The sequence below is a fragment of the Carya illinoinensis genome, chromosome 13, assembly GCF_018687715.1.
Source record: "Carya illinoinensis cultivar Pawnee chromosome 13, C.illinoinensisPawnee_v1, whole genome shotgun sequence".
Classification (NCBI taxonomy): domain Eukaryota; kingdom Viridiplantae; phylum Streptophyta; class Magnoliopsida; order Fagales; family Juglandaceae; genus Carya; species Carya illinoinensis.
The window spans coordinates 5,334,287-5,347,223 of NC_056764.1; the positions used below are offsets into that span (position 1 = coordinate 5,334,287).

General features: G+C 39.4%; 2 protein-coding genes across 2 annotated transcripts; one reads left to right on the forward strand and one right to left on the reverse strand.

The window, feature by feature from the left end:
* Positions 1-22: 22 nt before the first annotated feature.
* LOC122291637 (cysteine-rich repeat secretory protein 55-like) lies at positions 23-1,492 on the forward strand. Its single transcript, XM_043099457.1, has 2 exons — positions 23-1,346; positions 1,424-1,492. The coding sequence occupies exon 1, from the start codon at positions 147-149 to the stop codon at positions 915-917; it is 771 nt and encodes a 256-aa protein (XP_042955391.1). The 5' UTR covers positions 23-146; the 3' UTR covers positions 918-1,346; positions 1,424-1,492.
* Positions 1,450-12,280, reverse strand: LOC122291636 (asparagine--tRNA ligase, cytoplasmic 2-like). The gene is made up of 8 exons (XM_043099456.1): positions 11,477-12,280; positions 5,828-6,064; positions 4,711-5,292; positions 3,315-3,500; positions 3,152-3,216; positions 2,924-3,053; positions 2,767-2,825; positions 1,450-1,929 (listed from the first exon to the last, which is right to left on the reverse strand). Exons 1-8 carry the CDS (start codon positions 11,948-11,950, stop codon positions 1,746-1,748), a joined length of 1,917 nt encoding a protein of 638 aa, XP_042955390.1. The 5' UTR covers positions 11,951-12,280; the 3' UTR covers positions 1,450-1,745.
* Positions 12,281-12,937: the final 657 nt, after the last annotated feature.

The following is a 12,937-nucleotide window of genomic DNA, read 5'->3' on the forward strand; positions in this document are numbered from 1 at the left end:
GGTATTGAATAATTCCCAAATTCTGAACTTAGTCTAAGATGGTTGTGGTCAAACTAGTCAAGAATGACTGCTGGAGAGTCCCCACATCCTGCCTAATAAGAAGAACCTCATGAACTGAAGCTTCCCATGGGCTACAAAGGAGAAAAATGAATTTGATATACAAAGTTCTTCTCTTACTAGCTCTATGCATTTGCAATGCAGAATCTACAGATCCTTCAGGGGAATTCTGCAACAGAAACACTAACACTAGCAGAAATAGCCAAATGTCGGCAAATATAGATCGCTTGTTATCTGAATTGGTTTCCAAAACAGCCTCCAACGGTTTTATTGCCACTTCCTTTGGTAAAGGGAAAGACACAGTTTTCGGCCTGGCTCAATGCAGAGGGGATGTGAGCAGCACAGACTGCTCAAGCTGTATCCAAGATGCAGCAAATCAAATACGGAAACGTTGTCCAAACCAAGCCGACGCAAGACTTTGGTATGAGTATTTCTTTTTGCGTTACAACAATAAGAGTTTCAATGGAGAAGTCGATACATCTTTTAGTATAGTCTATTTCAATGTAAACAATGTAACAGACCCTGAAAATTTCAACAAAGAACTCGGAGCTCTAATGGATGAAATTAGAGCACGAGCTATCGAGCCTAAGAATGAAGGGCTTGGGAAAGGTGTCACCAAATTGTCACCGTTTGTGACACTTTATGCATTGGTACAGTGCACAAGGGACCTATCTCAGATAGACTGTGCTCAGTGTTTGGCCATTGCTGTTGCCAATTTCGAAACCTTTTGCGAAAACCGGAAGGGATGCCGAGTTCTATATAGTAGTTGTCATGTCCGATATGAGCTCTACCCATTTTTCTTTCCACTTGGTTCAAACAATACCATGGCTGATACTCTAGTGGCCATAGTTCATCCATAAATAGTCAGCCTCTCTCTGTGAACCTGAGGGCTCTATTTTAGAGATTCTACATGATAAGAGTTCTGAATTTATGGTCTTCATTTCGGGTCTTTTCTAGTTTATTATTCTGTTTCATGCTTGATTTTATTGGCTGCAGTTCTATTATGTAGTGGACTTTCATGTACAATTTTCTCCATCTAAGTAGTCACTAGATGACAGAAGGACTATGGATATTAGCTACTCCGTACTCGCAAGCTAATGTTGTATGTGGAGCACACAGGCTTATACTTGCAGTTGCAGAAAGATTAAAGTCCCCAAAAGGCATCATGAAGTACAAAGAGGTGGTAGAAAGCATCTCTCTCATAAAATACAAACATCATGTTGTATTCGTAACGAAATGCTTTTCAGAATTTGGAACCATACGGATATTCTTGAACGCTTATTGAAAGTGTAAGGCGTTTAAGATTGATCATTTGCACATTTGTATGTTAGTTGGCGTCTTTTCAAATGCTTTGTTTTGTTGACAGAGAGATTGAGAAAACTAATGAAGAACTGAGACACAAAAGGGAGAATATACTTCTTGATTTTTTGGAGTACTAGGAATTTGTCATGCCGCGGCTATGATAACTTGCACAAGCACAATGCTTTCTATGCAAGAATGTATTTGAGAATCCATTTCAAGCAACTTTAAGGCTAAAAAGAAAAGTGTTATGCATGGATGAGATGACATGAAAATTCAATGGCAGAAAGATTAACTATAGTTTAGATTATTTTTCACTGAATTAAATGCTGGGGCAGTTTGACGTAGAGCATCTTCAGTTCTGAAGTGAAGTTTCCACCAAAACCCCATTAGTTGTCGGCTCGGGCATAGCTTCTGGGAAAAGGGATAACATCTCTAGCGTCACTCAGCCCAGTGGTGAATAGAATCATTTGGTCCAACCCAAGACTGAATCCAGAGTGCTCGACTGTTCCATGCCTGCGAAGATCTAAGTACCACTCGTACTGCTCTCTTGGCAACCCCAATTCCTTTATTCTGTAAGCAGATACAGCGAAAATAGAAGTTAATGTTAGCAGTTTGATGGGAAAACAGGTACAAGTTTGAAGCCATAAGACTGCATCGCCATAAATATTAGCCACAAATTGAACCAAGGCAACACAAGTGTCCTCAATAAGGATTCATCTACTTTTGTTTTCAGTCCAGTGATACTTTCACTTCAGTTGTTTATTGATGTCATTTTGCAAAATAAATGTGAACTTATATAACAAGCAACAAAACCATTCAAGTGCCGCCAGAAGTTTTCTTATCCTGACTTTCTTGTTAGTTAGTCCATGCTACAAACAAATGCATTCTCTGTGTATAAAGTACACAAAGAATTTGGATCATGGTAGCTGCCTTTGAAACTGGGGATTTCCAGCATTAAACCTCTTGATTTTAAAAGCCATTGAACATGAATCTTGACTACTGTGGAGCCAAATGCAAATCCCATTTGATCAAGGGGAAGGTTCTACAACTTATCCATGGTATGAACTACCAAATACCCATAATTGTCCTATTTTAATTTATAGATACACATACAAGGGCCTCCAGCACAATAGCCAGGGATCTGGGCAAAATGAAGGTAAGTGTGCTCTTTAATTAGTGTTCTCAATGATAATAATTCTACTTAGCATCCCACACAACACACCTCTTTTAATTTTTTTTCCTTTTCCCCATAACAATTACGTAGTGTATGAATAATAAGTAGAACAACTCAATTAGTTTAGTAGGAATAAAATAAAATAAAATAAATTAAAATATGTATGGTGTATGGTGTGGAATGATAAGTAGCATAATACACTAAAAAATGAATAGGGATAAAAATTTCGTTACCTTGAACTTAATATATCCAAGCGCTCCTCATTTTGGCTACCTGAAATTAATGTTCTAGCCTGCAAAAAGGAAAATCATCCAGCTTTATGAGGAAACCATACTGAAATACATTTCACCGTATAAAAAATAAAAAAAAGCTCGACTATACCAAGCCCACCTTTGGTACAACCAGATCAAATGCTGCAACAGTTTTTCCATCATCATTCAATCGTGCATAAAATGGCTTAACTTCTTTTGGATAATTGTATATCATTACAGGTTTCTTATGGATCACCTCTACCAAATAGCTGTAATAGCATCATAATAAGACGGTAAGCGCTTAAAATAGTCAGAGGTTTGGAACATTTAAGACATGCATATCTGATCATTAGAAACATAGGCAAACCTTAGATGCTCTGCTGTGAGAGCAGACCCCCACTTAAGTTCTATTTCAAACTTCTTATCTTCAACCTGGGAGGAAATGCTCAAAAACATTTATAAGGTGAAAAACGTTCGAGGTGAAAAGGATCATCAAAATTATGTCCAAGGAACTTTAGTACAGTATATACCTTCCCTAAAACATCTACTGTTTCAGCATAGGAGATCTTTTCAACTTTACCAGATATCAATGACTGAAGTCGATCAATGCAGGTTTTGTCAATTTGTTTTGAAACAAATTTCATATCTTCGGGACAATTATCCAAAACCCATTTGCAGAGGAACTTGAAAAAGTCATCTGCACAGCTCATGGCATCCTGAAAATTCCGGAAATACCAACTGTCAGAAAAAGTCCATCCATGTATGAGAAAGGAATATAAAACTGATAAAGAAAGGCATAGTCAATTTTTATTAGAAGATCTAGTGATGATATACTGTAAGTCTGGTAACTTCTTCATGCTCTAATTAAACAATTGATATTATCACAACAAGAGAGGTTTTCGTAAAAGAAAATCACCAAGCTAGAGATTATTCTCTATGATATTGAATTGGAGTATAAACAAGTTTTTGAAAGTTAGTATCTAGGTGTCATATTTGATACTCTTCAACAAAATTTATCAAATAACCCACCAGTTGGAATTTAATTTTCAAGAGTCACTGAGTCTAATATTAAAATTGTTTTTTTATGTGAACAACTATTAACAATTGCAGCAGTAATAATACAATATGACTGAAAATATTTAATTAAGAAAAAAATCACTTGGCTGTGAAACAGTGAGTTGGCCATGAAATGAATAAATCAAAATCAATATTGTTGCAAAATGTAAGGATAATTGTGCCAGTAAATTATTATGTTTTCTTCTGCAATTGAAAAGTCAGTTTTTAAGACCAACCAATCTAAATGATTGGCAACAGAAATCAGTGCTTGGTGCTCGAATGATTTGCTTCTGGCCATCATCAAAAGATTACTGTCTCCTACTTTGGATTACATGAACAAATGGATTTTTCTGTAATTCTTCTCTTAGGAGATTTGTTTCTACATTTTTATCTATTATATTTGTTAAAGTTATTTGGAAAACTTAGACTGGTTTGAGACTGCAGATAGGCAAAATACTATTGAAGTGTCCATTTTGCCCAACATCCTCATATATAAGTTTAAAGTGGCTTAATCAGTATACCATCTTCAAGTTCATCAAGAATAACATCCGAAGAGATGAGCATCCCTTTTATTAGGGGAACCATTGTGATCAACATTTATAAATGAAGGTAGACAGAATAATTCGAATTTATCATGCTTCCAATTTCAATTTCACAGATCTAAAGCCATCTGGCAGTAAATCTAAAGGTCCTCTGCTTCTATAAAAAGAAAATATATATTTCTAGCAAGGATGCACTCAATAAACTTTCAATAATGTTGCTTGCTGTGATCTGCAAACTAGAATTGATATGCAAACTGACACTATGGTTAAAAGGTATGTCATGTGATAAAGAGGAACTCTTCAAAATGACAGAGAAAATCAGCCATACCTCTAACTGTGAAAATGTCATTTCAATCTCAATCACTGACCTCTCTGCCACATTTCCTGCACAATCTGCCCGAAATCTTGGTCCAACTGAGTAAACATTTCCAAGGGCACATGCATAGCTCTCCAGGTGAAGGCGACCAGAAACAGTCAGATAAGTTTGGCAGGAGAAGAAATCTTCAGAAAAGTTTAGTTTAACGGCCTTTAGTAGTGAAGTTTCTGATTTTGATTTTTCTCTTGCTTCAAACTGCGATGCTAGTTCATTTGTTTTCTTTAAGTCTACAAGTGCTGCAGCCAGTGCTTCCTTATTGCTTCCACTCCTCTTTAGTTCTTCAACTAGCATAGTTTTCTCCTTTGCAGCAGACTTGATAACTTCAAGGCTAACACCTTCAGTTTCCATAACAGTATTTGGCTTCTCCATTTTATCTACTTTGTCAAGGAGGGTTGTAACCTGGAATTTTTCAGTGAATCCTTCACAATCTGTGGTCGTGATAACAGGAGCATGCATGTGAAGGAACCCTTGGTGTTGGAAGAATATGTGAGTTGCGAGAGTCAGAGCATTACTGATTCTTGTAACAGATGCCACCTACATGATGTGGAACGTAGTCAGAATGTGCCTAAACATCCAATAACTACAATTATAGTAACAAAAAGAGACGTGTTCGAAACTTCTAATAAGGTTAGAATTTGTTATGGTAAAACTAGCAAGCTGTATTTCTGAAAATCTTGCATGATACAAAGTAAGTTATATTTCCAATATGTTGCATAGAAATCATTCTAGAATTCCCTTCAAACATGTAGAACTAGTGGAAATATATATCGGCACTGTATAATACAGCAAACTTATGGCATACTTCCCCCTAAATTATTTGAGGTTGCTGCCAGTTGTCTATATTATGGTCCTGATGTCTGTACGTACCTGGATCCATATTGGTAAGACAATTTGTAAACACAAAATTACTCCCCACATAGTAGAAAGGATGAATAAACAAGTTAAAATTGGACTACCTCTAAAACTTACCTGGTACTGGAGATGATAGCTTTCTAAATGACAATACCATGAGATATCCAGGAAGGACTACAAGAAATACAATAACATAGCAATAGTATTTTCAATTTACCGTAGTTGTCCGAGGTCGAAACTGGGAATAATCCCTCAACCTTTCAATTGGTAACTTTTTCATTGATAACGGATACTTGTCATGTTCCACTGTCCCTATATAAAGAATTTTCTCTGCTTTAAGCTCGATTACATGTTTTCCCTCTACTGATGGCTTCCCCAATAAACCTTCCACCAGTATACAGGTTCCAATATGCAGGAGCTGGCTGAGGGGAGCTATAGAAGAATCTACAACAACCTGAGAGATTTTAGTTCCAGTCAGATCAGAGATTATACTATAATTTCTAAGAGTCGCTATCATGATTCAAATCAAGTAAACTAAGCTTAATTCTAAGTAGTTGGAGGCAGCTACATTGATACTCTGCCACTTTGTCCTATCTAGCGTAATGAATTAAATAAATAAATAAATTATTTAGCATGCATTACGATAATCAGACTTCAGCAAAGGACAGAATACTCAATCCCACCAAAAACTTAAAAGAAAAAGGAAAGATTGGAACTTAATGCCTCAAAACAGGGGTTCTAGAGCGTGGACGAGAAGTAAAGGACTTTTTGGTGTTTTGCGCCTGAGAGTCTGAGACCCTGGGCATGACATTAGCTGAGAGTAATCTCGCATCTTCTATTTTCCACACAGATGTAAGTGTATTGTTATTTATTTATAACATGGTAAAGTCAGGGAGCCTAATGTACCACAGTTGCTTCTGTTTTCTGAGGCTGAGCAGGTACAGAAGGGATCGATGGAGGCCTGTAAACCTTCAGGTGAAAGCTTGTGCATAGAAGAGGGGGAAATCTTTGAGGGTGATAAGCTGTCTCCGAGAGTACGGGAACAACAAGGGGAAGGAGTGGTTTTTTCATTGTCACCCGAATTAATGCAGGCTAATTTCAGTTCTTGGAAGGATGTGTGTAAGATGGGAGAGGTACCGGAGGTAGTTGAAATGAATTCCTTAGCTATGGTGACTAAAGAGGTCACAGCAGATCAAGAGTTAATAGAGGGAGAGGGAAATCTGGTTCTGTTTGAGCCGTGTGACAGTGTCTTAGAGGGGGAGGAAGATGTTGAGGCAGACCCAACCCCTATCAGTGTGGTAACCCCTACTAGATCTTCAGATTGGATTTTGAAAAAAATAGAGGACCTTCAGAACTGTTTGGGAATCTCTTGCGCGGGTTATGAAGAACAGTTTAAAGCCCTGATTATAGCCATTGAGGCAGGCCAGAATGGGGCTGGGACTAAAAGAGAAAGAGAGTTGAGGAGATTGACCTGGTCCATTAACTATGATGGTAAGGAGGGGAGCGCAAGCCGTGGTAGAAACAAAGGGAGGGTCGGATCAGTTGTTAAATGAAGCCCAAAATAATTAGCTGGAATGTTAGGGGTCTTAACGAGATTAATAAACGTCTCCGGGTAAGATCTTTATTAAGGCAATGGAAGGGGGATATTATTTGTCTTCAGGAAACTAAGTTGAAGCATATTGATAGAAATATTATTAGAAGTTTGTCCAGCTGTATGTATGTAGGCTGGATTTACTTACCGTCAAACGGGGCTTCCGGGGGGATCCTGGTTATGTGGGACAAGAGGGTGGTGGAGAGCATAGATGAGTTCGTGGGAGAACACTCGGTGGGATGTCTCTTTAAAAATACAAATGATGGTTTTTTGTGGGCCTTTGCTGGGGTTTATGGTCCTAATATAGATAGTGAGAGGCGGCTACTTTGGGAGGAGTTAGCTGGGTTATGCTCATGGTGGGAAGCTCCATGGTGTATCGGAGGGGATTTTAATGTGACAAGATTCTCTAGCGAGAGAGCAGGAGGGGGTCGTCAAAATCAAGCCATGGTGGATTTTTCAGACTTCATCTCCGAGATGGGACTTATGGATATACCGTTAATGGGTGGGGAATTTACTTGGTCCAACAACCATGTGTGGTCAAGGTTGGACAGATTTATTATTTCCCCTTCGTGGGAATCACATTATCCCGGCTTAAGTTAGAAAAGATTCCCGAGACTATGTTCGGATCATTTTCCCATAATGCTAGATGGTGGTGGTATACAAAGGGGGAGAAGGCCTTTCAAGTTTGAAAATATGTGGCTAAAAGTTGAGGGGTTTGTGAACTTGATTAGGCAATGGTGGAGTTCATACTCCTTCGAAGGTAATCCGAGTAAGGTGTTGGCGGATAAGCTGAAAGCATTGAAGAAGGACTTAAAGATATGGAATGAATAGGTTTTTGGTGATGTAACCGCTCAGAAAAAGAATTTGTTTTTAGAGTTACAAACCTTGGAGGGAGTAGGGGAGGAGAATAACCGTAAAGTCCAAGTCAGTGCTGAATTAGAAAGATTGATTCTAATGGAGGAAATATCGTGGAGGCAAAAGTCAAGGGCTTTGTGGCTAAGAGAGGGGGATAAGTGTACACAATTTTTTCACAGGATGGCTAATGCGCATAGGAGATTCAATGCCGTTGAGTCCATGAACATTAATGGTGAAAATTTTTCAGATCAAGAGGTGATAAAGGAACATGTGGTTAGTCATTTTCAACATTTGCTAGCGAAACCGCACGATTGGCGGCCGACCCTAGATGGATTAGCTTTTGAGACCATAGACCAAACTAGCAGAGATTGGTTGGAGAGACCGTTTGAAGAGGAAGAAGTACACCAAGTTATTAAGAAAATGAATAAGGATAAAGCACCAGGGCCGGATGGTTTTACTTTGGCTTTTTTCCAATCTTGTTGGGAGGTGGTGAGAGAAGAGGTAATGCTGGTTTTTCAGGAATTCTTTACGCATGGAAAATTTGAAAAAAGCTTAAACGCTACTTTTATTGCTTTAGTCCCTAAGAAGGTGGGGGCTATGGAGGTTTCGGACTTCAGACCAATAAGTCTTGTGGGCAGCGTGTACAAGATACTTGCAAAGGTTCTTGCCAATAGGTTGAGTACGGTAATGGAAAAGATCATTTCTAAATCTCAAAATGCCTTTGTGAAGGGGAGGCAAATTTTAGATTCGGTTCTTATAGCAAATGAGTGTTTGGACAGCAGAATCAAGTCCGGAATCCCAGGTATTTTGTGTAAACTTGATATGGAGAAGGCGTACGACCACGTGAATTGGGATTTTTTGGTGTATATGTTGGTTAGAAGTGGGTTTGGGGCAAGATGGAGGCAGTGGATAAGACACTGTGTATCAACGGCGCGTTTCTCGGTCTTGGTTAACGGGGATCCAGTGGGATTCTTTAATAGCTCGCGGGGGTTACGGCAAGGAGATCCATTATCCCCTCTCTTATTTGTTCTGATTATGGAGGCACTAAGCAGAATGGTGTCAGCGGCGGTAGGGGGTGGATTTTTCTCAGGTTTTAATGTGGGGGGCAATCATAGTTCCATCATTTTTTCTCATCTCTTGTTTGCAGATGATACCTTATTATTTTGTGAGGCAACGGCAGGTCATATAGAATCCCTGAAGGCTATTTTGCTATGCTTTGAAGCCGTGTCCGGGTTGAAGATCAATCTTGCTAAAACGGAGATGGTTGCAGTGGGAGAAGTAAATAATATCAGGGGGCTAGCTAACATCTTGGGTTGTGTGGTCTCTTCCTTGCCTTTGAAATATCTGGGCCTTCCGCTGGGGGCGTCTTTCAAAGCAAAATCTATTTGGGAAGGGGTGCTGGAAAAATTCGAACGTAGACTGGCTGGGTGGAAAAAGGTATACTTATCAAAAGGGGGACGAATAACCTTGATTAAAAGTACGCTATCTAACCTTCCTACATACTTTTTATCCTTATTCCCACTCCCTGCTAGCATTGCACAGAGATTGGAGAAACTTCAGAGAGATTTCCTATGGGGTGGGATAGGAGAAGAGTTCAAGTATCATTTGGTGGGATGGGATAAGATTTGTACTCCGTTGAGAGATGGTGGGTTGGGGATTAGGGATGTAAGGGCCTTTAATATGGCATTGTTGGGTAAATGGTTGTGGCGGTATAATTGTGAGAGGGAAGCTTTATGGAAAGGAGTGATTGACATAAAGTATGGTAGTGAATGTGGGGGTTGGTGTTCTAAAGAGGGAAGGGGGACTTATGGTGTGGGGCTTTGGAAATATATAAGGAAGGGGTGGGAGTCCTTTTCTTGCAATACCCGGTTATGTTTGGGGGATGGTAGTAGGATCAGTTTTTGGATGGATAGGTGGGTGGGTGATCTGGTTCTAAAAGATGCCTATCCCACAATCTTTGCTATTGCACGGGAAAAAGCAGCTGTGGTGGCTGATTTGAGGGTGATCTTTCAAGACACACAGGAGTGGAATATTAGTCTTACCAGGGATGCAAATGATTGGGAAGTAAATGACTTGCTGGAGTTTATGAATTTACTGTACAGCTTGCCCATTGCTGCCACAACTGAAGATGTGATGGTTTGGAGGCCGAATAGAAAGGGGAAATTCTCGGTACGTTCCTTCTATGAAGTCAATACCATGCAACAAAGGCCTAAGTTTCCGTGGAAGAATATTTGGAGAAGCAAAGCACCAACTAAGGCTGCATTTTTTGTATGGACAGCAGCACTAGGGAAGATCTTGACCACTGACAATCTTAGAAGACGTGGCCTTATTATTGTGGACTGGTGCTGTTTGTGTAGAAACAATGGAGAGACAGTGGACCACATACTCCTACACTGTAAGTTCGCAAGTGAGATATGGAACTACTTCTTCAACAGAATGGGAATAGCATGGGTAATGCCAGGTCGGGTGGTGGAGCTTTTAGCAAGCTGGCGAGGAATCTCCGGGACTCCGCAAATTGCATCTTTGTGGAGGATGGCTCCAATTTGTATTTTTTGGTGTATTTGAAATGAAAGAAATGAGAGACTTTTCGAGAATCATGAACGTTCCTCGGAAGAGTTTCGGAGTTTCTTATGGAAGACTTTATTTCTGTGGGCCATGGCTTTAGACTTTAATGGCCTAAGCTTCCATGATTTTCTTGCTTCTGTCTCTAGTTCCTAAATAGGTGTATGCTCATGTATACCTCCAGTGTACCTGGGCTATGCCCATCTTTATCTTAATAAAGCTCTCTATTACCTATCAAAAAAAATTTATAACATGTACTGTCTTCGAATCACACCATGGGTTTAGACGCGTGAAAAGTTCACAGGATACAGTTCACCATAATAAAAAAAATTAATCATTTCATATCGTTGGGTGCTTAAAAATTTCTCAGTTTTCATCTACGCATCTTTTAAGCAACAAAAAACAAAATTTTCTGAAAAATACCGTCTTTTTATAAGTCTAAATTTTTATAACCAACCAAAAAAAAAAAAAAAAAAAAACTTAAACCATTTTCACAAAATCCCAAATAAAACACGTCTCACAATAATATTGTTTCCAAACATATTTCCAGTGTATCTCACCACTCTCTTATTAACAAAAACACACATCTCAAAACCTTTTTCTTCCCAAACATGTTTTCTACTTTGCACACCAATAAAAACACAACTCTTTTTCTCAATAATTACAAAGTTCTAAAGAATAAAAACTCATATTCAAAAAAGCCCTTAGAGTTCCGCTAGCAAAGAAAAGTAGATACGAACCCACAAATATCATATGAAACTAATCATAAGCATTCACGGTATCATATCACAGCAAACGGGAAAAAACTTGTTTATATGGTATACACTATCTTAGGAAAAGAGAACCAATTGAAGTTACCTGAAGACTTGCAACACATGAACCATCACTAACTTGCAAGAAAGCAATCAAGGACGAGGGCGAGGACGGGGGCTGGGGCGGGAGCGGGGGAAGGGGAGTGGTGATCAATTGCTTCGAACTTTTGCGAAGTTTGTAATTCCCATGAAAACCTAAACCTTTCATAATCGACCGTAAACAAGGTATCAGAGACTGAAGAATTTCCATACAGCTCGAATCTTTCGGTTCCGTTTCCCCAATCCCATCATCTGCCTTTTGCTGCGGCGGCGGTGGCCGCGACGGAGGAGGTAGCGGCGGCAAAGGCTCCTTCGTGACCTCCTTGGAAGCCTTCACCCACCCTCCTATCACAACTCTCATACCAACCAGTTCCAGTCCGCCATCACTACGTTCCAATATAGTTTTCAAGACCACCCGATTCGAGTACTTCGAACGAGTCACCCCCACCGGCATGGGATTCCCCGGTTGTTCCGTGGTCATTCTGAGGTGTAAAGAGAGAAAAACAAAGAAGCAGAAGAATACGGTCGGTAGGTTTCGGGAGCTGAGGTTTGTGTGTTGGATGAGACATGGTTGATGGTGATATAGAGGAGAGGCTGGATGCTTTGCTTGGGAAATGATGCCGAGGAGGCAGAGATTGAGGGAGAAGGAAAGGGATAGTTTCCCAGTTTTGGTTTAAGGAGGAAGAGAGACGGAGAGATTGGTGGAAGGCAAAGATTGGTTTGGTATTCTTCGAAGGTTGGGCATTCGCGGCACTGTTCCAATCCCAACGTCAAAAGTGTTTATCAACCGAAGTACTTTTCCGGACGTTGCCTAGGCTGCATCGGCCCATTGTTTTTATTATTTATTTATTTATTTATTAATTTAACGTACGATAGAATAATAAGATACAGTAGCTACAAAGAAGGAAGGGTTGTAAATATATATATTTAGATTATATCTTATTATATTTGTTGTAGATATGATTTGATTGCCGCATGTGATAGTTTATTGTATATGTGATAATTTGTTATGCATATGACTTGATTGACACAATAAATTACTATGGAGTTGCCTATAAAATGATGTCTTGAGTAACCCTACACATTAGTTTGTCTTAACTCTATTTTGGGCCGACCCGACTTGGCCCATAACACAGATCTAGTCAAAGGAAACCGACCCGACCTCATTTGGATCGGGTAAAATTAGTTCCTTGGTAAAATAGCCCAAAATTATAGGTCGTTTAAGAGATGAGTTTTACCGCATCCAAACATGTGTCTTGCCTTGCATGATCGACCACAACAAAGACGAGAAGAAGAAGAATAATAAACGATAATAACCATAAGCATTAATATGCTGTGATTTACAATATGAGTTTCTGTTAAAGCAAGAACACTAACTTGGCATACATTCAGATCCCACTTCTGTTGTTCTAGCTACCAGAGAGTACCATCAAAAGTCACGCTCTTGAAGCTCGAATCGAGTCGATGT

Bases quoted from the DNA above. Each gene is read 5' to 3' on its own strand.
- LOC122291637 (XM_043099457.1), top strand. From the start codon at position 147: ATGAATTTGATATACAAAGTTCTTCTCTTACTAGCTCTATGCATTTGC.
- LOC122291636 (XM_043099456.1), bottom strand. From the start codon at position 11,950: ATGACCACGGAACAACCGGGGAATCCCATGCCGGTGGGGGTGACTCGT. The intron at 3,501-4,710 runs GTATGGCTGATT...CGGAATTTTCAG, and splicing joins TGACATTTTCACAGTTAGAG to GATGCCATGAGCTGTGCAGA. The intron at 2,826-2,923 runs GTGGGCTTGGTA...TCCTTTTTGCAG, and splicing joins TTGATCTGGTTGTACCAAAG to GCTAGAACATTAATTTCAGG.